Source organism: Molothrus ater, chromosome 10 (genome assembly GCF_012460135.2).
Source record: "Molothrus ater isolate BHLD 08-10-18 breed brown headed cowbird chromosome 10, BPBGC_Mater_1.1, whole genome shotgun sequence".
In the NCBI taxonomy this organism is placed as follows: Eukaryota; Metazoa; Chordata; class Aves; order Passeriformes; family Icteridae; genus Molothrus; species Molothrus ater.
In genome coordinates, this window is record NC_050487.2 from 17211949 (window position 1) to 17236264 (window position 24316).

The 24316-nt window shown below is 63.9% G+C and overlaps 2 protein-coding genes and 1 pseudogene across 2 annotated transcripts; 1 reads left to right on the forward strand and 2 right to left on the reverse strand.

Moving 5' to 3' along the window:
* The first annotated feature begins 127 nt into the window (after window positions 1–127).
* LOC118690169 (heat shock protein beta-7-like) lies at window positions 128–2205 on the forward strand (annotated as a pseudogene).
* CLCN2 (chloride voltage-gated channel 2) lies at window positions 2047–14577 on the reverse strand. Its single transcript, XM_036388766.2, is given in 27 exon segments — window positions 2047–2745; window positions 2825–2911; window positions 2983–3087; window positions 3313–3351; window positions 4193–4266; window positions 4331–4436; window positions 4517–4668; window positions 4781–4914; window positions 5012–5225; window positions 5461–5571; window positions 5756–5825; window positions 6229–6384; window positions 6462–6546; window positions 6630–6731; window positions 6840–6924; window positions 6992–7117; window positions 7708–7786; window positions 7894–7971; window positions 8056–8189; window positions 8719–8847; window positions 8977–9108; window positions 9555–9699; window positions 14043–14371; window positions 14374–14427; window positions 14430–14498; window positions 14501–14544; window positions 14546–14577. Coding segments are annotated over 27 exon segments (3078 nt in total). The 3' UTR covers window positions 2047–2538.
* Window positions 14578–16335: 1758 nt separating this feature from the next.
* Window positions 16336–24051, reverse strand: CHRD (chordin). The gene is made up of 23 exons (XM_036388830.1): window positions 23922–24051; window positions 23484–23587; window positions 22834–22960; window positions 22305–22442; window positions 22111–22228; window positions 21140–21236; window positions 20894–21035; window positions 20682–20822; window positions 20098–20180; window positions 19862–20009; window positions 19658–19764; window positions 19457–19573; window positions 19213–19369; window positions 18881–19122; window positions 18681–18794; window positions 18255–18467; window positions 18079–18172; window positions 17918–17974; window positions 17719–17822; window positions 17488–17590; window positions 17231–17385; window positions 16976–17069; window positions 16336–16813 (listed from the first exon to the last, which is right to left on the reverse strand). The coding sequence occupies exons 1-23, from the start codon at window positions 24049–24051 to the stop codon at window positions 16746–16748; spliced, it is 2853 nt and encodes a 950-aa protein (XP_036244723.1). The 3' UTR covers window positions 16336–16745.
* Window positions 24052–24316: the final 265 nt, after the last annotated feature.

Genomic DNA, 24316 nt, shown 5'->3' on the forward strand with positions numbered 1-24316 from the left:
GGAGGCCTCGTCCCTTATCTCGCATTCCTGCGGACAGGGTGCCTAATTATGGGCATCAGGCGGTGGTGGCGGGCGGGCGGCTGGACCCTCCCCGGGCAGGGCGCGGGGGGCGCGGGCAGCAGGCGCCATGGCATCGCTCAGCTCGGCCTCCACGTACCGCGCCGAGCTCCTCAGCGCCTACGGGCAGGGGCACGGCGAGCCCCGCTTCGAGGGTGACCGGCGGCATGGAGCCTTTGGGGCACAGGAGGCGTTTGGGTACCCAGGTACTGGGCGTGGAGGGTGGGGGATGGAGGAGCGGCCCTGCTACCCTGGGGGAGCCCTGCTGCCTTGGGGATGGTCCCCCCAAGGGTTATCCAGCTGATCTGTCCCTGGGGACAGTGTGGGACCCTCCCCTCAGCACCTCCAAGGTTGGGAGGGCTCGGAGGGGCAGCCTGATTGCCCCCCCCAGTGCCCCATGGCTCTCTGGAATGTCCTCCAGCTCTTACTCCCCAGGTGCTTTTGTGCTCCCCCTGTAAGTCCCCAATAACCCCAGTGTCCCTGCTATCCCCAGGACCACCATGCTGCCTCCTCCCCCTCCCCAGACCCTTTTGATTCTCCTTTCATCCCTGAAACCCCCCATAGTTTTTCCTCCCCAACCCAGACCATCACAGTATGTCCTCAGCTCCCCTGTGCCCCACACCCTTTGATGTCACCAGCTAGGCCCCCACTTTCTTGTACATGCCCAGTAACTATAGTGTCCTTCTCCCCCCCAGCCCACTCCCCCCAGACCTTTGTGTATTCACCTCCTGTGCTATTCCCCTGCTGTCCAGTGCCCCTGGAATCTCCCAGTGCCCTCAAGTGCCTCCAGACCACCCACTACCCCTCCAGGCCCCCAGTACCCATTTACGTCTGGGACCCCCAGGTCCCCCTGCAATTCCCCAGCACCTTCAATATCCCCAGATTCCCGCTGCCACCTGCTACCCCCAGCCCTCCCTCCCCCAGTGTCACTCTCCCACACCCCCCAGTGCCCAGCCCCTGGGTACTGTGGCCCCATGCCCAGCAGCCCTCCAATGCCCACAGAGTCCCCAGGTGCCATGTACCCCTGCAGCCTGGGCACCTGGGTGCGTGCCCAGGGTGACACCTACCAAGTGGTGGCCGACGTCAGCCAGTTTGAGCCCCCTGACATTGTGGTGACCACCTCCAACTGCTATGTCACCATCCAGGCAGAAAAGGTGAGGCACCTGAGGGGACAGCACCCCCTCTGGCCTTGGCACAATGGGGGTCCTGTCCCAGGGCACCCCTTCTGTGGGTGGTGGGGATGGGTGGTAACTGGGAATAGCCCTTGGTAGCACTGGGGTAAACGGGAGCTGTGCCTGGTGATGGGACAACAGGGAACTCCTGCTCTACTGCACCTGTCCTGTACTGGTGTAACTGGGAACTGTCCTCACTGAGAGTGGGACAACCCGGAACTCCTGCTCCATTGCCTTCTCTGCTGGAGGTGGCAAGTGGGAACAGTCCCTGCTGGCACTGGAGTAGCTGGAATTTACCCCACTAGCCCAGACTTGGACAGCAGAGGCCTGCTTCCTGCTGGCAATGGGGTAACTGGGAATTGCCCTGGAATCACTGGGATCTTTCCTGTTGGACTCTCTGTTAGACTCAGGGTGTCTGGGACCGCCCATTAGAAGCACTGGGGTAACTGGGAATGTGCTGTGGACCCCACCATGCCACACTGCATTCCTTGCACCACTGCTGCCTCCCCGCAGGTGGCTGAGGATGGCACCGTCTGTGACACCTTCACCCACAAGTGCCAGCTGCCCGAGGACACGGACCCGCTGTCGGTGAGCTGTGCCCTCACCGAGTCGGGCACTCTGGTCATCACCGTGCGGCGCCGTGCCAGCCCCGGCCCTGGGCAGCGCCCGCAGGGGCTGCACCGCAGCGAGGCCGTGCTGTGAGCAGGGACAAAACGCTCCTTGCCCAGAGCCTGCCAACCCCAGCACCATGGTGAAGCTCAGCCGGTGCCCACTGGCTGTGGCCCTCCCCACCTCCAGCCCCATAGTGCTTCAGCTCTGTTTATAAAGTCCTTTTATTAAATTAATATAAAAATCTCTGTATTTACATGGTGAGAGGTGCACGGCAGAGAGGCAGCAGGACCCCCTCTTCCCAGCCATGAGGTGCTGAGCACAGGGGGCAATGCCCACCCACGTCCCCGTGGACACCCCAACCTGATGCCCCTCTTTGCCCCGTGCCACTCTGAGAAGGGACATTGTGGTGCTCATGGAGGGTGTGAGGGCAGTGGCCATTCTGGGGGGCACCAGGGGCTGGGGGGGTACAGAGGTAGCAAAGTGGGAAGCCCCAAGAGCTGGCAGGTCGCTGGGGAGCAGGGGCTGGCTGGGGGTCATTTGGCTGGTCCCCAGCCCAGGGAGGGAGCAGAGGCACCGGATTGAGAGTGCCCACTGCTGTGCTGAGCCTGGTGTCAGTGGGCTCAGGGTGGGCACACCCCAGCACCTGCTGGGGGGCCCTTGTGGCTTCTGGGGACACAAGGGGTGGATCTCAAGGGTCTCACTGACCCTTGGGGGTGTCGTCATCCTCGTCGCCGCCAGGGCCAGCCTCGCGGGGCATGTGGTGGTGCTGGTGGCGGTCCCAGAGCTGGTGCAGGGCCGTGGTGTCGGCCTCGCTGGTGCTGGCGGTGCTGTCGCGGAAGCTGGCGAGCGGCGGGCGCACCTTCACCCCCTTGCCCGTCAGGGAGCCCTCGATGGCCTTGCGCAGCTGTGGGGACCCCAAACCCATGGGCAAACAGCTCCAGGTGCCGCTCTGTGCCTCCCCAGCCTCGCTGTCCCCTGCTCACCTCCTTGAGGGACACCATGCCCACTAGGCGCCCAATGCTGGTGACGAATGCGTGGTCCAGGCCCAGCAGAGAGAAGATGGTGTGGGTCTGCAGGAAGACGGGATGAGTTGAGGGTCTGGGGGTTGTGGGTGGGGATCTGGGATGGGGTGAGGGTGCACCTTGTGCAGCGAGGTGTGCTCCACCAGCTGGAAGGGTGCGGGGTCGATCTTGGCACTGCTGAAGTCCACCAGCTGGTCCAGCTGCTGTTCTTCCCACTCCAGGATCTGGGGAGGTGCCATTGGGCAGGCTAAGGGGTACAGCCTCCCCACAAGTGCGAGCAAGGGCCCTCCCTTTCTCCTTACACCTTAAACCTCCCATCCTCCTTACACCTCGTCCTATGAAGAAATCTGGGTTATCCACCCCTCCCCACACCCACACCTCATGTTCTGGCACCCCTTTGGGATCCCTCTGAGCAGGAGGGTCCTGCCTGTCTCTGCCCAACTCCTCACCTCTGTTGGGGTCATCTTGTCACCCAGAATCATCTCCTCCTGCAAGAGAGGTGTGTTGGCACAGCCACGAGACCGCTGCGGGCAGGGTACGGGCAGGGAGCTGCGGGGAACAGCGCGGGTGGAGGCAGCACATGCAGGCAGGGCATGGCGAGGGTACAGGCAGGGTACAGGCAGCACATGGGCAGGTCAGGGAATGTGATTGGTTGACAGGACATCGGTCACACCCTGATTGGCCACAGTTGGACAAGCCAAGCTTGTGATTGGTGGAGAGAATGCAAGGTGTGCCATGATTGGCTGAGCAAAGTGGGGCAGATCTCGCGGTTGTGATGGCTGGAAGGCTCCACATCCCCATTCCTGGGAGGGTTTGGAATGGGGAGAATGCACACCAGGATTGGTTGGATGGAATCGTAACTGTCCAAGATTGACTGCACAGACATTGGCCCAACATGACTGGCCAAGCAGAATCTTGCCAGGTCCCTGATTGGTTCAGAGAACTCCTGCCAGGCTCTGATTGGCTGGGAGGAGCTGTGCCCAGGCTGCGATTGGCTGCAGCTTACCACAATGGAAATGCGGACGCGTTTGGCCTTGTGATAGGCTGTGCCCTGGGCCTGGCCCGTGGGAGAGACAGCAGTTAGGGGATGGGATGGGATGGGATGGGATGGGATGGGATGGGATGGGATGGGATGGGATGGGATGGGATGGGATGGGATGGGATGGGATAGAAAATGATGGAAAGGGATGGGAAGGGACAGGCAGGGTTGAACAGGAATGGGCAGGGCTCTGGAGGGCCAGGCAAGGCCATTCAGGGATGGGAAGGGCTGGGTAGGGCCAGGCAAGGCCATTCAGGGATGGGAAGGGCTAGGCAGGGACAGGCTCTCACCTCGGTGGGCTCTGTGGCAGCGTTGGCACAGAAGAGGCTCTTGAGGGCGATGCCAGTGTGGTCAGTGCTGCCAGCTGCGGAAGGAGAGGGGGTGTCAGTGGCAGGGACACAGGGGCCAGGGGCCACATGCAGACTCACCTGGGGGGCTGTCGGCTGGGCTGCTGGGCACCCGCTTCAGTGCTGGCTTCAGGGGCTTGCGGAGTGCGGCGCGGGCAGGGGTGCCTGAGGAGGTCTCTGTGCTGATCTGTGGGGGATGGGGTGGTAGGGTGATGGTGGTGGGGGGCACCCTGACCAGGCATCCCCCAGGACAGTTGCAGCCCTCACCTGGAAGCGGATGCTGGAATCGGAGAGCCGGTGCCCATCCTCGGGCATCACCTTCTGCCGCAGCGCCAGCAGCCGGCGCTGGGGGCTGAGCTGGGTGTTGAGCAGGGCCCCCACCTGCGCCCGCTCAATGGAGCCCAGCAGGATCATGGACTCTGCCAGACACAGCAAGGCACCATGCTGGATCCTGATGTTCCCTCTGCCACCCACCCATGGCGCACTCCACGGCTGCCGTGGATGCTGGCAGAGCCCCTGCCTGTGTCTCACCAGCTGACTCCACCAGTGGCAGGTTCTTCATCTTGGTGCTGTGCAGGACCTGCTGCAGGTCCCGGTACTTGCAGTTGAGGGTGACGTAGTGGATGTCCCGCACCATGATGTCCTCCACCCGCACGTTGTATTTCCTGCACAGGACAAGAACAGCGGCCTCAGAGTGATGCCACCACCTCCCCTTGTGCCTCGGTGAGGGGTCTGGGGTTGGGACAGGGGACACAATCTCACTCGTGGTGGCCCCAGCCCAGCTCAGGGAGGTAGGGAAGCTTCTTGATGCGGATGATGCTGTCGTAGAGGGAGGGCTGGAGGCTCTGGGCGACGGCATTGGCCAGGATGACAGCAATCATGACCGGCAGGATGTGAGAAATCTGCCCCGTCAGCTCGAAGACGATGACGGCCGTGGACACCGTGTGGGTGACAGCGCCTGACAGTGCGGCCGCTCCTGGGGCCACCGCCAGGAGATGGGGGAGGGCTGTCAGGTATTGCCCACCAGGCTTGGTCCCTGCCCTGGGTTCCCCCCTACAGGGCATCCACCACATATGAGGAGCCCTTGGGACCATGTGGGGACATTCCCAGTGGCGGCATCACTCCCAGTTCCAGGGATCATCACCTCAGCTGTGGGGCAGCATCTCCAAATGATGCCCAGCATGGTGTCCCCATTCCAGCTCAGAGCTTACCCACCACGGCGTAGCCCCCCGGCACGATGCGGTAGATGTTGCTGTCCGTGTGGATGCCATCAGGGAACCAGGCTGCCATGCTCTCCCCCACCAGGCGCCCAAAGGCTGCCCCTGCAGGCAGAGAGGGGCTGGGAATGGGCTCAGGGCTCTCCCAGTACCCAGCCCAGCCTCATGCCCTCTCCTCTGCCTGATGCTGCCAGGGAAGGGGACATCTGGAGGCGCCCACAGGTGCCCAGTATGGGCTGAGAGGTGGCTCCCTCCTCCCACTGTGCCCACACAGGGGGCAGGGTCTCACCAATGACGAAGACAGGCATGAAGGCTCCACAGGGCACTGGGATGGTAGTGGCCAAGGCTGACATCCAGAACTGTGGAGCAGACACCCATTAGTTGCCCTCCCTGACCCAGCCCTGCCTCCTGCCCCTGCTGTGACCCTCAGCTGGGTGCTGTGGAGCAGCACGTGGACACCACACCCTGCAACGGGGCATGGGCTCCTCCCAGGGGCACCCTGCCAGCTCCTCCCTGGTGGCACTTGGTGGCATCTGGCCAGCACCTCCCTGGTGGCATGATGGTGGCTCCCAGCCAAGATCTCTTTGATGGCATGCCAGCACCACCCAGCAAACACCTTGGTGGACTCTTGGAGCAGCCACCCAGTGCCTTCTGGTGCCTCTTTTCTGGTAACAATCTGGCACCTCCCTGATGGCATCCAAAAAATCCTCTCCATAACCTCCTGGTTGTACTTTGGGGATGACAGGGGAAGTAGGCACCTACCTTCATGAGGATGAAGACAACAAGCGTGACGAAGACATTGGAGCGGGGATGGAGCCAGGCCTCCAGGATGCCCAAGTACTCAAACTCATCATTGATCCCCTGCTTGGCCCACGTCTGGTTGTCAAAGAGTGTCACCAGGGTGTCCTTCTGGGTGAGCTGGTGATGGGCAGGGGTCAGCTGGGGCTTGTGGTGGCCCTGGGGTGGGGACTAGTGTGCCACCCCACGGCGGGTACCTGGCCAGCCATGAACTGTCCAAAGCCGGGCGGGAAGGTCAGCGTGGAGATGATCAGCGTCACCAGGGCGGGAAAGAGCAGGCGCCTGGCAGGGTGGCACAGGGCAGGGGGTGATTTTGGTGCAGCCCAGCTCCACCACCCTGCTGCTGGGGACTGCTGGGCACTTACTTCTTCATGAGGAAGCGGTTGATGGCCTTCTGGCGGCGCATGAACTGCACGATCTTGCGGTTGAGGTAGACAAAGAGTGCGCCCCCGAAGCCGCTGGCGATCCTGGGCAGAGCCAAGGGAAGAGGTGTCCTGCTGCCACCACCAGCACCACCAGCGCCACCACTGCCACCCCTGGGGCCATGGGGTGGGTGCTGAGACAGCCGCACTCACCCGATGACAGCAAAGGCAGGCAGCTCCTGCAGGTCGAAGGGGAAGTCGAGGCGGAAGCGGGTTTTGAACAGTGCCGTGATTGTCTCTGGGGGATGGTGGGGCTCAGTAGGGCTGGGCAGGGGACCCCTGTGCCCTCACCCTGCCTGAGGTACCTTCATCCTTGTTCCAGACAGCGAGGACACGGAAGATGAAGGCGCTGAAGGTGGCAGCGAAGAAGCCGCGCCAGTAGTTGCGGACGGCAAAGAAGGTGGAGGTGACCTCGATGCTGAAGAGGACGCCTGGCATGGGGGGAAGAGCACAAGGGAGGTGGAGAAACCCAGGCAGGCCCTGGTGCCTGGCATGCTTCCCACCCGGAGTCCACACTCGTGCATAGCCCACGGGGGTCTGGCTGCCCCACGGACACACTGTGGGGCGGTTCAAGGGATTCCCTGGCAAAGCACAGGCCAGTCCCTGCTGGGCACAGAGGGCACAGCACAGTGGGCACAGCACGAGCAACAGGGCAGCACAGGGATATGGGCAGCGACACGAGGGGTGGCACTGGGAGGGAGTGGGGTGCACACAGATGGACAGACAGACAGGGCAGCAGGCAAAGGGCTAGGAAAGAGTCAGACACGTCACCAACCTACGGGCAGGGCTCAGCAGGGCTGGAGCGGGGAGCTCCCTGGAGCACAGGGCGGCAGGGGAGAGGACAAGAGCAGACGTTACACATCTGGGAGGGTGCTGCCCGCTCCTCCCTTCCTCCTCCCTGCTGAGCAGCACTGCCCTCTCCCATGCCAGCTGTCCCGGGGGTCCTGCTTGCCTCTCCAGGTGGACCCTGCTGCCTGGGTGGGAGGTGTGGGGGTTGTGGGGCGGCCCGGGGTGACCCTACCTCCGATGGGGGCGGCGAAGCAGCAGCCAACACCGACAGCACAGGCAGCTGCCAGCATTTCAATGTTTCTTGCCTCATTCTGTGAGGGAGACAGGAGTGAGTGGGCACTGCCCCCCAACCCTAGGCACTGCCAAACCTGCTGGTAGGCACAGGTTGATCCTTCTGGGGCCAGTCTGCCTTGCTCACCTCGTAGAAGCCCCCAAAGAGGGAGAGGAAGCGGCTGAGCAAGGCTGCACACATGCTGGCAATGTGGACAAAGGGACCCTGAAAGAACAAAGGGAGACTGAGGACATTGCCCTCAGCCTCACTCCCTGGTCCCCGGCTCCCCTGCCCTGGCACTGCCCTCACCTCCTTGCCCAGGGGCATGCCGCTGCCCAGGGCACACGTCAGTCCGATCACCTTAGCCACAAAGGTCTTGAGGGTGAGGTACTCCTTGAGCACGACGCCCCGCAGGATGGTCTTCATCTCGGGGATCCCTGAGCCTGGTGGTGTGGGGACAGCCTTGACCCATAGCCATGAAGGGGGGACGCTGTCCCACGGTTCTGGGGGCTAACCCTTGATGCTTTGCCACACCCCACTGCCACAGGGAGGTCCCAGATACTCCTCTTCCCACAGTACAATTGGCAGGGTCACCCCCATAGTTATGTAGGCACAGCTCAACCCACAGCCCCGCAGGGACCCCAATTTCATAGCCCCCAGGAGATCCTCTGAAAATCAGGTCCTAGCCCTAGGACGACCCCCACACCTGCAAGCCTCATAGCCCAGGAGGAAATCCACCCCTTAACTCACAGGAGATTCTCTGAAGTTCTCTGAAGACCTCTCTCTCATAGGCCTTAGAAGATCCCCAACCCCATAGCTCAGGATGGCATCCAAACCATAGTCCCTAGGAGACCCTCTGAAGACCAGCCCATATCCCTGGAAAGACTCCCAGGACCTCCAGGGACACACCCAGGCACAGCCCCAGGGAACGGACACCCTGTTTAGGGTGCAGGCAGCCCCTTGATGCCCTACCCACGGCCTGGGGGGCAAGGATCTGTGTGAAGCCAGCTGAGAAGGTGATGAGCACAGTGGGGTAGGTGACCCAGGCCATGTATTGCAGCAGCACGTTGGTGTCCAGGCCCCCGTACATCCACTTCTGAGCTGTGGGGACAGCCAGTCAGATGGGTGGTGGGTGGCAAGGCAGACAGCATGGCCCCATGGCACATGGCATGGCCCTATGGCATGGCCACTCCCTGCCATGGCCCCAGGAGCCCACTGGTACTTGCCTACCTTGGAGGCATGTGGCGATGGCGAAATCCATGGCCCAGCTGACCAGTGCCATGACCAGTCCCAGCAGTATGAGGAAGACCCAGTCCTCACCCACCTTGGAGATAAGGAACCGCTGGCACTGCAAGGCGCAGACTGTGGACACAAGGGCAGGTTCAAGGCTGGACACCCCAGGGATGGGCACACTGAGGTGGCAGAAGCAGGCTGGCAGCAGCACTGACCCAGCAGCACTGACCCAGCACAGCTGGCACTGTTTGGTGCAGGAGCACTGCTGTGTCCAGCTGTCACGGCCAGCTGACTGCACAGTCACACACTGGGCATGCACCTCCCACTAGCACGGCCTCCCTGGCATGGCCCCAGGTACAGGGGCTGGGGGCCCCCATCCCCGCAGCGTGCCCGGCTATTTCGGGCCATTGTGTCCCTGCTGCCCGGCGGGCAGGTGGCATTGTCCTCGGCGCCGGTGTCCCATGACAGCCACAGAAACTCTACCCGCGGCACCGAGGTGGGGTGGGAGCCGTGTCCGACTGTGCTGCTGTGGGTGGGGCTGTGCCCACCCGTGTCCGTGTCCCGGTGACCCTTACCCCGACAGAGGCCACAGCGGCCCTGGGTGTACTCCAGCAGCTCGGAGGGGTGGCGGGGCTGGGGCGTGTCCCCCTCCTGCAGCCGCAGCCGGGCTGCCTCGTCCTTGGCAAAGGTGCCCAAGTCCTGCGTGTAACGCCCGTACATCTGGGGGAGAAGGACAGACAGCAGTGTCAGGGCGGCTGGTGCCCCAACCCCGGCAGCCAAGTGGGGAAACTGAGTCAGGGCAGCAGTGGGCATACTGGCATGGCCTGCCAGGTGAGGGAACAGCCATTGCATCCCAAGGCAAAGGGGTGGAGGCACCTGTGGGAGTGCCCGACTGCCCTCCAGGGCGTGGGAAGGAGCCAGGCAGATAAGGTGAGTGTGGATCAATGGTGATTGTTTTGCCTGCATGCCCCAAGCAGGCAGCTGAAACGTTGGTACCAGTCTCTGGCCCTGCCCAGGTGCCCCAGGCACTGCACTGGGGTGGAGGGTGTGGAAGGGCCTCCGGTGATGGGAGCGTGGCCAGCTTGGCTGGGAGACTCTCTGAGGGCTGGTACTGGGGCTGTGCTGGAGCTTTGCAGGCACCACCCTCCGACATTGCTAAGAGCAAGGCTGGGATACCCCCTCCAAATGCAGCCTTGGCAGGTCATATGTGACACGAGCTGGCTGGTCTCAGCTGGCAGCAGGGAGACCTGCTGAGAGGACAGTGAGGGATAGGAGGTACCCCCAGTTCCAGGAGAGAGGGAGCACAACATCAAGCCCAGGGCAGACCCTGGGCTGTGAAGAGGGGGATCACATAGGGATCACCACCCTTTCCTCGGGTGCCTCCTGCCTGGCTGTGGCACGTGGCCTGGCCCTGGCAGGGGGTGGCCCTGGCAGTGCCCCTCATGCTGGCCAGGAGCTCTTTGTGCCCGTGTTCCCCGCTGAGCCGGGGGCATTTGTCCCGCGCTGGCGGGCACTGCCAAGGACTCGGTTGCTTGGTTTCCGCCTCACTCCCCCCGCACGACCTGAATGCCAAGCGCCAGAGGTTGGCCCGGCACAAAGGGAGGCTTCAGGACCGCGGGGGCCCTGCCAGGCTCCCACGTCGGGACAACGTGAGCCCCATGCCGATGGCGTGCCCACCCGCCGTGCCGTGCCAGCGCAGCGCGTGGCTGCCCAGCCGGGGCGCAGCCGCCCTGCTCCTGGCATGGCCCGTGCCAGCACCACGGGTGGGCACCGCGCTCGGCACGTGGGCAGCCAGCCCCGGCTGCTGGAGGCAGTGCCCACCCTGCATGCCCGGGTGCTGTTCACAGCCCCCTGGCACATGGCAGCTCCCCGTGGGGATGGTGTGAAGGTGCACTGCAGACGGGGCAGCGCTCCTGCCCAGGTCCCTTGGGCAGAGAGCAGACAGCAGTCAGAGCGGCGCCGGGTGGATTCTCTGCTGTCTAATACCCAGGTTGTGCCCAGCAGCGGGAGGGAGGGTGGGGATGTAGGCACAGAGAGGAGGGTGAACTAAGTTCCATTGCTGACCCTCTCCTGGCATGGATTTTCCCCCAAACTCCTGCTCAGCATGGGCTCAGAGGCTCCTTGCCCTGTGGAAGAGAGCTGGGGGGAAAGGCATGACCACCTTGAGGGGCCAAATCCAGCATCGGCTGCCAGAGGAGGACCCCGGCCCCGCACGGGGTCTTGAATTCAAAGGCTCCCTTCGGAAAAAGCTTGTTTGCTCTGGAAGATGAAATGGGCCGGCACCCCAGGAGTGCTGTCACCCTGCCAAGCACTTGCCTGCCTGGCCCCACGGCTGACCCATGGCCAGCTCAAACCAAGACGGAAGCACCCCCAGGCTGAGTGCTCCCCGAACCAGCTCTGTTTCTACCTCCTGGGGCTGTGCCAGGGGCTGGCACACCATCCCCCCAGGAGCTGGGGCACACTTGGATGCCCAGTCCCAAGTGCTCCAGCGTGGTTGAGGGTGGTGGGATTTGCTCCCCCTCTGCCTCCCTTTGGAGCCCACCCCACTTGTAACAACAGGGATACAAGCAAAGGGACCATGACACCCTGCTGCCACCTGCCACCCTGTGCCATCCCATGCCACCCCTCTGCCCCATGCCACAGCCCCACAGGCAGGACATGGGACCCCCATGGGTGCCCAGTGCTGAGCAGCCACAGCTACTGTGCCCACAGCCCTGGCATGGCTGTGAAAGCCAGTGGTGGGCTCTCTCCTTCCTCCTCCTCCTCCTCCTCCTCCGCTTGGGTTATTTTTCCACAAAGGCCTTTTGAAACACAAACAGCCCCAGGACTCCGGCCTCTGCCGTGAAGCAGCTGAACAATCACAGTGCCGGGCAGGCAGGGAGCGGGCACAGGGGGGGCTGCCGGGGGGCACTCGGGGACACGGGCATGGGCCAAGGCCACTGTGTTGGTCCTGAGCTGCTGCACTGCAGGCACTGGCTGTGCCACAGCCCCTTGGGCTCTGCCAGCCCATGGTGCCTGCTGTGCCCGGGCAATGCTGTGCCTGGGGCGGGCACTGGCATCTGGTGCTGCCGTGTCCCCGTGCCAGCCTGTCCCACAGCACTGAGCTGGCCTGGCAGGGGTGCCCACCTCCTCATGGCCAAGGCCAGCTATCCTTCTCCCCTAAATTCCCCCTAGGGAAGCTTTTAAAGCTAAGGGGTTGGGGGGTCCTCTGGGCTGGCAGTGGGCAGGCAGAGGCCAGGGGGTGTGTGTCACGCTGCCCGTCTTAGCTGGGCTCTAATCACCCTGAGCGGCTCTGCAATGAACAAGGGTAGTTTGTCAAGCTTAATCCCCCCCACGGGGCCCGTTGCTCCCTGCCACAACAGCCTGGCATGTGGGGGACACTGGGGCTGATGTGCACCCCAGCACCCTTGGCATGCCAGGGCTTCCCACAAACACCTGTCGAGCATGGGGACTCCAGGGAGACCTTTAGGTCTGGGGCCCCAAGACCCATGGCATCCCAGGGCTGGTGAAATCTTGACAGAAAGGGCATGGGGTAGGGATAAAGGTCTTTGGACATAGTTGGGCACAACCTGCAGCCTGGCTGTGATGACTTGGCTGTAGGCACAAGCAACAAGAACTGTCCCCAGGCTGTCCAGCTCAGAGCAGCCCATGCCAGGCTCCAGCTGGATCCTGATCTTCCTGGCAGGTGCTGGCAGGAGCTGGTGGTGCTTCAGATGCACTGGGGAGGGCTGGGCACTTCTCCTGCCTAGCACGTGCCCAGGCAGCTCCCAAAACGCAGGTGTGAGGCTACGGGACAGGAGCCCACACCCAGCCTCACCCACGAGCCCCAGGCGCCTTCCACGGGCCTCACTGAGCCCAGAGGCCACGGGGATGGGCACCACGGAGCACTCAGGGCACGGGTGCTACCCTGCCCAAAGAAAAGGAGGGCAAAGTCTGCCGGTGCCAGCCCAGCGTGCCTCTCCCCTCGCGCTGCCCGCAGGCTCCTCCACCCCGCGGTGCCCGGCTGGCACGGCCTCTCTGCTCACCCACCGTGACCAGGGCGCCCAGGGGGGGTGGCAGCAGGGAGAGGCACGGCCAGCACTCACCCCTGTTCCTGCCCCTGACTGCTCCCTGACTCAGCCCTGCCGGGAAGGACAGCGGGGTCAGCAAGGTCGTGGAGATGACGGCACAGCCAGGGCTCCCACGGCCGGCTGCTGTCCTGCAGCCACCTGACAGGGGCAGCTTGGGGTGAGCACTGAGGGGCACGGCCAGAAGAAGGGTTTGGGTGCTGGGAAAGGCAGTGCCGAGGGTACACAGAGCAGCAATGCCCTGATGCTGCCCTGTGTGCCCATGCTGGGTGGGTAAGGCTCAGCAGAGCCCGCCCCGCACACAGCAGCTGGCCCAGGCTCTGCTGGGCAGCCGTGGGCACAACTCTGTGGCCACGCAGTCCCTTCTTCCCTGCACAGCTCCCTGGCCCTGCCTGTCCGAATGCCTTTGCCAGGGCAAAGTACCGTCCGCCTTGGGCACCGTCCCAAGCTGGGGCCAGGGAAAAGAACCTTTGCCCGTGGTGTCTGAGGGCCGTGGGCAGTGGGGTGGCTGGGAAAACAGCGGGCAAGGAAGACACCCCAGGACAACGGGACACCCTGGTGCCAGTGGGGAGGCCTCTGAGACAGAGGAGTTGTAAACATGGGGCTAAGGTTGCAGGCAGGGGAGATAGCGTATCTTGGGGGCAGAGGGCCGGGACAGGCAGTGCGGGGAAGAGAAGCGTGCCCGGCTGGCGCCTCGGGGGCCCCGCAGGGTGGGCATCCCCTCCCGGGGAAGAGGCGTGTTTCCAGGGGTGGTGAGGTGTGTGCAGAAGTCCTGCCCTGGGGTTGGGGGCTCAGCCAGGCTCCTCCACAGCCGGAGGGGGCTGCGGGTGACATCCGAAACGGGAGGCAACATCCCAAACAGGGCACCGCGGAGTTCTGCCGCCCTGAGCAGGGCAGCACCCCCAGACCCCCCAAACCGCCGGGCGTTCCATCGCGCCCCGTCGCGTCCTGTGCCACACAGGTGCTCGGTGCCCGCCCGGTGCCCCCGGTACTCACCAGGGTCTGCTCATACTGCAGCGCCCGCTGCGCCTCGCTCTCGGAGGCCATGGTGCCGCCGCTGCCGCCGCTCCGCTCCGCGCCGTCCCGGTGCCGGTGCCGCTGCCGGTGCCCGCGGCGGCCGCGGCTCCTCCCGGACCGCGCGGGGCGGGCCCGGGGCACTGCCCGGGGGAGGGATCGGCCGCGCTCCGCCTCCGCCGGCAGCGCCCGGCACCGGCGGCGCCCGTTACCGGGACCGGCGGCGCTGGGCACCCGGTGCCCGGCCGGGTCAGGAGGAATCCGGCAGGAAGCTCTGTCCTGTGGCTGGACCCCATCCACGGTGGCCTTTGCCAGGATGGCACCCCCGGGCAGCCAGTGGGTGCAGGTGGCGGTAAAAGCTGCCGTGGGTGACCACGGGCCGGCTCCCCCGGGACACCGTGCTCCCTTTCCCACAGGTACAAGGGGCCGGCGTGGGGCTGGCGCTGCTTTCCTGTGGGTTCCCCCTGGTCGGATGTGGGATGACCCTGCAGACGGTCACCCCCAGGCTCATGGCCATGCCCAGCTGGGGGACAGATTGGTGGGGACAGAGTGCCTGAGGTCTGTCTTGTCATGAAGGGCACGGGGACAGCTGTCAATGCCCAAGGAGGGCAGGGCACATTGGCACTGTGGGGACTTCACCACACAAAGCTGTCAGGGAGCTCATCCTTACCGTGATGCTGCTCAGTGTCCTGGGACAGTCAGCCCCCAGCGAGAGAGGTGGGCTCCACTCTTCCTTGCTGAAGTCGCTGGGCAGCAGGGGCTCAGTCCTCTCCAGAGAGGCACACGGGTAGACCTTGGCACCAGCAATCCCTGGGGAAGGCGCTCCGGCATGGCAGGCTGGCTGCTGGGACCTCTGCCTCACCGCCACCACGGGCTCAGGGACAGGGCACCAAGGCAGCTGGCAGGGCGATGCTCACCCTCCTCCCCAGGGCACAGGATGGCACTTTTGTGGCAGGAACTGGGTGCAGGGAAAGCCAGAGCTGTGGCACTGCTGGGCTGATGCTGTGGGATCGGGAACGGGCTGGTTCTCACTGCCCAGGTGCCACCCTCTGCTTTGACGTCAGCTCCCTCAAGGGTGGGTGACGATGGCTGGGCTGGGGGCTGGGATATCTCCTGTGCCAGTCTGGGAGGGTTCATTGCCCGACGTGAACCAGTTTGAGGCAGGGAGGTGACAAAATGGGTTGCCCGCTCATTGTATCCCCAGGCACGGAGCTCCCTCTTGCTCGTCAGCTCCTGGCACTGCCCCGTGGCAGCAGGGATGTTCATCCGGAGGGGAAGCCCTGTGCCAGGACACATCTCTGCCCAGTGCCACCAGTGTGCCTGGCTGTGGGCCACCAGCATACTGCAAGGCCACCACAGGTGATGCCACCCTGCTGGCACAGGTGCCTGCATGGCTGTGGGTGCATGCAGGGCAGGACACCCAGCTTAGCATGCAGGGCTCTGTCCCAGCCCAGTGTGCCCCAGTGCCATCTTTCTATTGCTCTACTGTTACTCCAGTCTAGCCTAGGGTCACCCTGAGTGCAGCCCCAGTATAGGCTGACTCTGTCCCACTACAGAGTTGTGGTTGTGCCACCATCCCTTACTGCTACCCCAGTAGAGCCCAGTGTTACTTTCCCTACAGCTCTGGCACTGTTCCAGTATAGCTCTGACTGTCCCAGTCATCCCAGTGTGTACCAGCACAGTACAAATGGCCCCAGAGATCCCTCAGACCTCCACATTAGGGATCAAAGGGCAGGTGGCAGCATTGGGTCTCCCATGGGCACCATGAGGCCTTAGACCAGTGCAGCTGTACTGGGGTCACCGGGGTTGTGCTGCCCCAGAGCACGCACAGGGGTCTGCCCTGCACAGCCATGGGTGTCTGTGCCCAGCCCTGGGCACGCAGCTGGTTATGGATGCTGCAGGACAAGGGCCTCTATGGGTAGCAGCTGGATTGGGGCCCCAGGCTGGGCTCTTTTTGCCACCGTGGAGGTGTGAGGAGCAGTCCTGGCTGTCCCTGTGCTAGCAGGGACCATCGCCAAGCACTGTGTTGGCAGCCTCCACTGTGGGCAGAGGTTGGCATCGTGGCTCCAGCTGTGGGCACTGTACACTGCTCTGGTCTTCTCCAGTGCCAACCTACAGCCTATGGGGGGGTCCTCATCCTGGCATTGGCTTTCACACCCCATATCCCCAAATATACATCCCCAACCCCAGCAATGCCAAGGCCTGCAAGTCCCCCATGGGATGTGAGGGCACAGCCCCGTGCCTGCTGCTGCTAGGAAGAGACAGGAACCAGGTGGGCAATAGCTCTGGTTTTAATAAATACATCTTGACCTCCATCCACTGGCACCATAAATTATGTGAGAAACCCGGCTGAGACAGGGTGGGTGCAGCAAACAGGGGCCAGAAGGACTTTACACTATGTACAACACGGGCACGATGCCCGCCGGCCAGGGGGGCTTGGAGTGGCAGGGCAGCAGGTGCCCCAACCTCCACAAGCCTGGCCACTGCCCTCTGCACAAGGGCAGGGCAGTCCTGGCATTGCAGTCGTGCTGAGATGGGGTGGCCAGGCTGGGGGCCAGGCCATGTGCACCCCACTCTGCTCCTCTGTGCCCCCCACCCTGCACGGGCAGGGGTAGTGAGCAGTGGGACCCCCAGTGCCACCCAGCGTCACCGCGTGCATGCCCTGCTCTGGGCAGCAGTCACTGCTCAGTGGCTCCGTGACTCCACCTTGGCATCCTGGACCTTCTCCCGTGCGTCTGAGGGGGCATCAAGGGCTGAGGGAGGGGAAGTGTAGCTGAGAGATGGGCACAGGGGGTGCCAGCAGGGCACTTGGGTTGGTTGTGCCAGCCCTGGCTCAGCACCAAGGAGACTGGGAGGTGCAGGGGGTGCCACAGAGTGTTTGGGCAGTGGTGCCTGTGTGTGAGCACTGCACTCACCACGGCACTTGGCACAGCAGGGATTGTCCCTCGTGGCAGGGCTGGCACAGGCGGATGGGGGGCACTCCTGGCGCTGGCAGTGCGTCTCCCCCGACTGGGGAGCAGAAAGAGGGGCTGAGCACCAGGGTGGGGGGACAGCAGCTCCTCAGGGTGCACTGGGTGTCTGAGCTGCTCTCCCACCATTCCCAAAGCTCTGGGGACTGGCACAGTGGCGCCTTCCCTTCCCCCAGAGCTGCCCTAGGCTGGCACACTCACCACACACCAGCACAGGATACACTTCATTTCCCCAAAGGGGGGCACAGACGGGTGCCAGCTCTCGTTGTTGAGGTACCAGCGACGGCCGAAGCGGCACGCCCGCGGTGCGTCTGCCTGCATGGAGTCAGCCAGCTCCGGGACACTCCTCTCTGGGGCTGCAGGAGAGGCCACTGGGAGGATGCCCACCTGTGGCATTGCCAATGGGGCACACAGGAGCTATGCAGGGAGAATGGAGGGCAGGAGAGGGGTGCAGGTACCTGGGCACTGCTTGCAGCAGTCAGAGGGGTTGGCGCGCACGGGGTTGGCACAGGTGAGCCGTGGGCACTGCACCTTCTCGCAGTGCACTTCACCTGTGGTGCCCTGCAGGGAGGGCACAGGGCAGTCAGCTCCCCATGCCCTGGTCTGAGCCTCAGCTACAGTTCCTGGGAACTGAGAGCCCCCATAGGTGCCAGACCTGGCTGGGAAGCAAGTCTGGAACCCACACCCACCTTGCAGGTACAAATGGCACATTTGATGAGGCCAAACGGGGGCACGACAGGGTGCCAGCGAGTGCCAGAGCCTCTCCATGTCTTGTCACCATCGAAGTAGCAGCCTGGAAGAGGAAGAAGAAGAAGAAGAGGAAGTCACAGCCCTTGTGACTCAGCCTTTGCAGAGCTGCCCCCTCAGCCCATGCACACAAGGACTCACCCTCGCTACTGTCCCGTGCCCTCTCCAGCTTCAGCTCCTCCTGCTCCGTCTTCTTCTCTGCAAGGGAGAGGAAGGCCATGAGGGGGTGCACATGGCAAAGTCTCTGAAAGGGACCTCCACTTTGTTTCCACAAGGAGCCCCCCAGCCCACCCCCCAGGTACCTTCACAGATGGGGCAGCAGAGCTCTTCAGGGTGCACCTGGTGGGTACAGTTGAGGGGCTGGCACAAGATGGGGTCACAGATCACTGTGCGCTTCTGGAGACAGCAGAGGTGGGGCTCATTAGAGAGGGGCATTACTGATGGGTGCTGCCCCTTCAGCACAACCCCCAGCTTGTACCTGGCAGCTGCAGATAGAGCACTTCTTGTCATAGTCAGGTGCCCAGCGGGTGCCATGTGCCCGGTGCTGACCCTCAAAGAAGCAGGAGTTGGGGTCCTTCTTCAGTTGCTCCAGGTCCCTGGTCTTGGTGCTCTCAGAGAGCTCAGCCTGCTCCAGGGACTCCCCTGGGGCCAGGCGGGTCCCTCCTGCATGGCACTGGTTGGGAATGTGCACCTGGAGGGAGCAATGAGCAGGAGGTCACTTCCCATGCCGATGCCTGCCTGCCTTCCATGGTCAGGCTGGTGAAGGAACCACCCATGACCACAAAACACATCAGGACCTGGTGACAGAGTGATCCTGTTCCCTTCCACCCTGCTCCAGGCAGTGCCACCCCGCCACAGGCAGCAGTGGGGGTGGGCAGGGTGCCCTGCCCTGATGAGGACCTACCCGTCCCCGCATCTCCCCATTGGGGTGAGCTTTGGTGCTGACTTGCAGAAAAGCAGTGCCCTGGGCCAGGTGCTGCAGCAGGTCGGCATCCAGGTCCTTCACCACGCCCTGAGCCTGTCGTGGCGAGAGGGGCACCAGGGTGGGGATAAGGTCTGGCCCAGCCCCTGCTGTGTGGTGCCCTGAGCGGGTGCCCACCTCACCTCAGTGCTGTAGAAGCCCTTGAGCAGGCGCTTGTGCTGGTGGGGGCGGGTGCCCATCTCCCCCAGCTCAGCCACACCGTGGATGTGGGCGCTGACAGTGCCATCGCTCGGCCGTCCCAGCCCCGCCACCGAGATCTCGTAGTGCAGGTGGCAGTGCTCATCCAGCGAGAGCCAGGCGTGCCCCCCAGCACCGCTGGGCACCGGGGGGGACACCAGCTGCCCTGCCAGCGCCACGGGCATCTCTGTGCACAGACAGGGACCGTGGCAGGGTGTGGTGCTGTGTGGGAGGGCTGCCCCACTGCCCCCGTTACCACCCCACGTGTCCCTGGTACCTGTGTAGCGGGCGAGCAGTCCACTGTAGGGCAGGGAGATGATTTGGCCTCGCAGCTCACCCTCTGCCCAGTCTTTGGTGGCCACGTTGAGGAAGAGTTCATTTTGTAGAAGCATGTGGGCATCACGGGCGCTGGGGCTCTGCCAGGCACCCCAGGCCTGCCACCAGTGGGAGACCATGCAGGTTGGGACAGGGACGCACCCAAAGTCCCCACGCCATCCCTCCCAGCATCAGCCAGTGCTCACCAGCCCATCCTTGTAGCTGGGTGTCATGTCAAACAGGATGTTCCTCTTGCTTTTCCGTCGGGGTTTGGTCTCCAGTGTGATGCCCACCACCTCACTGGCAGTGCCCACCACCTGCACCTGTGAGTGGAGTGCCAAAGGGCAGTGTCAGGGTGGCAGATACACCTGGGAGCCTCGAGAGGGAAATGGGTGCCCACCACTCACCTGGTACTCCAGGGTGCCATTCTCATGCAGCGCCAGTTTGGCTGAGCCCACAGCCCCAGTCTTGGTTGGCAGCAAAGCGTCCGCTCCGCATAGCACACTTTGGATGGCTTCAGCCCGGGGAGAGAGGCACAAGGGTGGGTGAGATTGGCATGAGGGTAAGCACAGCAATCCCCCTGCCCCCCAGCGTGCCTGCCCTGTGCTCACTGTCACAGCTGCGGCGGGTGGTGATGGTGCCAGCCAGCTGGCGTGCGTGCCGGCCCTCCGTCTCAGCCATGATGCGGAGCTGCCCCTGCACCAGCCACTGCAGCTCCTGGGCAGGCAGGTCACTCAGCACCTCTGCAAAGTCGGGGTCCTGGCAGGGGGGGTAGAGTTCCTTGGATCAGCCCTGGTGCTCTGGGCACTGGGGCTGCCAGGGCCTCTGGGGGATGAAAACGCTTTACCTCCACAGTGATGTTGGCATGGACCTCGCGTAGTGTCTGGCCCTGGTGCAGGATGCGGACCCTCAGCGGGACCCACGGGGATTCTGAACATGGCAGAGGGGAGTGGACCCACTGGACCAGGGGTCTGCAACCACTTCAAACCTACACCTCTGTGCCTACCACCTCCAAACCCCTGGCACTTTCTTGCCAGTTGCCTGCCCCTGTGTGCCTGGGCCCTCATCATTCCCTCTGGCATGCCCTAAATCCTTGCAAACCCACATTGCAAACCTATCCTTCTTGCACAATGGCTCTCACACCCCATATTCTCTGCAGCATCCTCAGCCCCCCCACACAGGTGCACACCATCCTCTCCCCACCAGGTGCACCCCAAATCACACAACACACTCTATGCACACCTCACCCTCCACCCCACCCAACACACAGCCCCTAAACCCACCCTGAGCCCCACACCCAGCCCAGCCACCCATCCTAACCCCACAGATGCTGACCCATGCATCTTGAGCCACAGACATGCCATGCACTCCTTCAGGTCTACACAGCCCCCTCTGGGCAGTGCCTCCCTCCCCTTCCCTGCCCACCCTCACCCCTTGCTCCAGGCTCCAGCAGTCCCCGGGCCATGAGGATGAAGTGCAGGTTGTTCTCTGTGTCACTCAGTGTCAGCATGGCCATGCCCCCAACACCCAAGTGCAAGGGGTTCGACGAGGTCAGGATGGCACCGAATGTCTCTGTGCAGGGACAGGGGCATGAGGGACATTCTGATGGCACCAGTGGGTGTGCATGCAGTGGCTGGACTCACCTGCAAAGAGTGCCCGGTGCTTGAGGATGTGCCCATGGACCTCTCCGGTGGGCTGTGCCCGGGTGATGAGGGACACACGGAGCTGTTCCCGCCGCAGCAGCTGGACGTTGGCTTTGGACACCGTCCTCCACATTCCACAGAGCTGTGGGTGAGGGATGGAAGGGCTGGGCGGTGGCTGGGGGGCACCACAAGCCCAGCAGGGGTCGGAAGGGGCACCGTGCCCCCTGCCCTCTCAGCCCCTCTCACCATGCCATCCTCGGGGGCAGCGCTCTTCTGCACGGGGTGTTCGAACAGCACGTTACCCTCGGGGTCACTGAAACGCACCCGGCTCGGCCGCCCCAGCCTGCGAGCACCCGGGGGGTGAACAAGGGCCACATACTGCCCTTCCCCTCCCCTCACTCAGCATCGGGCACAGGGGTGTGTCAGGGAGGGCACACAGGGGTCACCGGGGGTTTGGGGGGGCAGGAGAAGGAAGACATTCTCCTGGGGTGCCGAGTGCTAGGCTCTGCCTGCCCATTCCACGACTAGCCCAACACTGCTGTCCTGCCAAATGCCAACTTGGCATGGATTCTCTGGGCTCCCCTATCCTGGAGCGGGGTTTAACTGGCACAAAGCAGGATGAGGGTCTCTGCCGGGAAAGGCACCATGGCAGGACCCGCTGGGAGCTGAGTGTTCAGGCTGTAAATAAGGAGCATTTTCGGCTCCGCTTGGCTCCCCCTGTCAGAGCTGGAAATTAGTCACCACTTTACTATGCAAAGGGGCCTGGAAGCGAGGAAGAGCAGAAGAAACTGGAGCGGGAAGGAGGGAGGGAGAGGAGAGGCTCTGCTGCTGGCGGGCATCCGGGGAGGGCATGGGAAACCCTGGCAGCAGTGCCAAGGCACTGCCCCCGGCAGAGCCTGCAGGGTGGCACAGCAGTTCTGCCAGCTGCACCCACGGGAGCCCTGGAACTGTTCCTGTTTGTTTCCAGTCCAGATCTGGAGGCAAATGGGTGAGGCTGGGCCGACACTGTGGGTGTGCCGAAATTCTGGCTGCTGACCTAGGCTGGAGCCCAGCATGCTGCCCCCCCTTCTCCAAATTTCTCACTCTGTCTGTGCAAGGCTGTGGCACCATAGGGGGATATCGGAAAGGAAACTGAGGCACAAGCATGGTTGCATTCCCTTTTTTCCAGAGAGCTGCCAGCTGTGCCAGGCTGGGCAGGGGACGGGGGCAGGACTCACCGCTCGTAGCTGATGGAGAAGAGCAGGGAGGAACGCAGCAGGGTGAAGCGAGCCTTGGCCACGGCGCTGGATGTGGGGTGCCACGGCTCTGGGCCGCTCGTCAGCAGGGCCACAAACTCTGGGGAGGAGATGCTGCTGCTGAGGGGGAGCGTGGGGGGTGCCCCACTCTGCTGCTGTCAGGGTGGGCGGCTCACCTGTGCGGGCATCATCGCGAGCCAGGCCCTCAGAGCTGAGGTAGGAGCGGTCATTGTAGGGCTTGTCCAGGTCATCCTCCTTCTCCTGGAAGTACTCCAAGGTGTCAAACCGAAGTGCAGGGCTCTTCTCTTGTGGGCCTGGCAAGGTTGGCATGGGGTGGACACAGGAGGAGATCATCACACCAGGCTGCTTGTGCCCAAGAGCTTGGGGTGGGGACAATAATAAATCGCCCCTCTTGAGACAGACCAAGATGTGCCCTGTGAATCACTGTGGGGCTCTTAGCTGAGGAGTGCTGTGCACAGGCACGTGGACAGGCAGGGCATTTAGCCCTGTGTGCCTCCCCTGCACTCCTTTCAGGTTGTTCCCATCAGGGCTTTCCCCTGCCCATCATATCATGGGCACTGGTGACTTTCATAACAAATTGACCAGCCCTTTTCAGAGGAGTGTGCAATGCCCCGTTTCCCAGGCCAGCGGGGATCCTGGGGGGCTGGTGGGGGCTCCCTGCAGAGAAGCACCCACTCTCCTCACCTTTGGGGCAGGTGTGACAGCAGTGTCCCGGCAGAAGCGTGGCCCGGGGACAGGCAGGCACGGGGCAGTCCTGCTTCATGTTCTTGCAGTTCACTTTCCCCACGGGCTTCCCCCGGTGGTTCCTCTGCTGTGGGGGGCCAAGAAGACTCCAGAGGAGCCGTGCCAAGGTGTGCCAGGCCATTTCTAGGTGTGCCAAGTCGTGCCCTCCCAACACAGGATGGCTTCCCCCATCTTTTTCCATCTGGAGCCTGGACACCTTGCAGAGTCCCCAGATGCCTGTACAGCAGCCAAACCAGGGCCCCCTCCCCACAGCCCCCAGCCTCCTGACCAGCTGTGCGTGGCCCCGCCAGCCCCGGCCTCGGGGAGCTGCTCGGAGGGAGGGAGGGAGGGAGGGAGGGGCCGGAGGCCATCCCCGAGGAGGGGGAGGAAGAATGAAGCCTGATCCTTTAAACCCCCCTTCTCCTCCCCCCTGCCGCGGGGGAGGACATCCAGGTGTCCGGCTGGCTGAAGGAATCCCGCTTCCCTCTTCCATGGGAATGAGAGGAGTGTATTGAACAGAGGGGTCGAACTCTCTCCTTGCCAGCCCCCTCCCCAGCCAGCCGGGGTCCTGGGGGGGTCTCTCAGGGAACGGGGTGTGTGGGGGCACTCACCGGCTCGCAGTGACAGATAACGCAGCGCATCACCCCGAAGGGCTCCCCCAGGTCCGGGTGCCACGTCTCCTCCAGAGCATAGAAGTGCCCCCCGAAGGCGCAGCCTGCGGACACCCCCCACCACCCACCGCCGTCCCCAGTCACCTCCGGGCCGCGGGCACCCCCCTGCCGCAGCCCCGGACCGGCCGGCACCGCCCCGCCGCCCGCCGCGCTGCCGGTGCCGGTCCCAGTGCCGGTCCCGGCCAGCCGGGGGGCCCGGGGCGGAACGCGGGGTGCCAGAGGAGGGGGGTGCAGGCACGCCATGCACGGACGGGGGTGCGGGTGGCAGGAAGGGGGTGCCCGACGCGGGATGCGTGACGGGGGGTGCGGCAGCGGCTCGTACGGGACCGGGGGTGCGCGGAGCGGGGGAAGGAAGGGTGGAGGGCAGGGGGCTCCTACCTGCCGCCCCGCCGGGGGGCAGCGGCTCCGCGTCGGGCCGGATGGGCAGGGCGAGCTTGGGGCGGGCGGCGCGGCCGGGCAGGGGCCGGAGCGGGAGCAGGGCGAGCAGCAGCAGCGCAGCGGCGCGCATGGTGCCGGCCGGCCGGGGCGGGCGGACCGGGACCGGAGGCGGCGGCGGGGAGGGGGGGCCGGGCGCTGCCGGGCGCTGCCGCCGCCTCTGCCCGGCTGCCGGCTCCGGCTCCGCTTTATAGGCGGCGGCATGGACAAGCGGGAGCTGCGAGCCCTGTGCAAACAAAGGCCCCGCTAATGAGGCGCAGGCAGCGGCCGGCCGGGGGGGGATGCGCCCCCCGCCGCGCTCCGACCCCCCCACATATCCCCGGGCCCCGGCCCCGCCG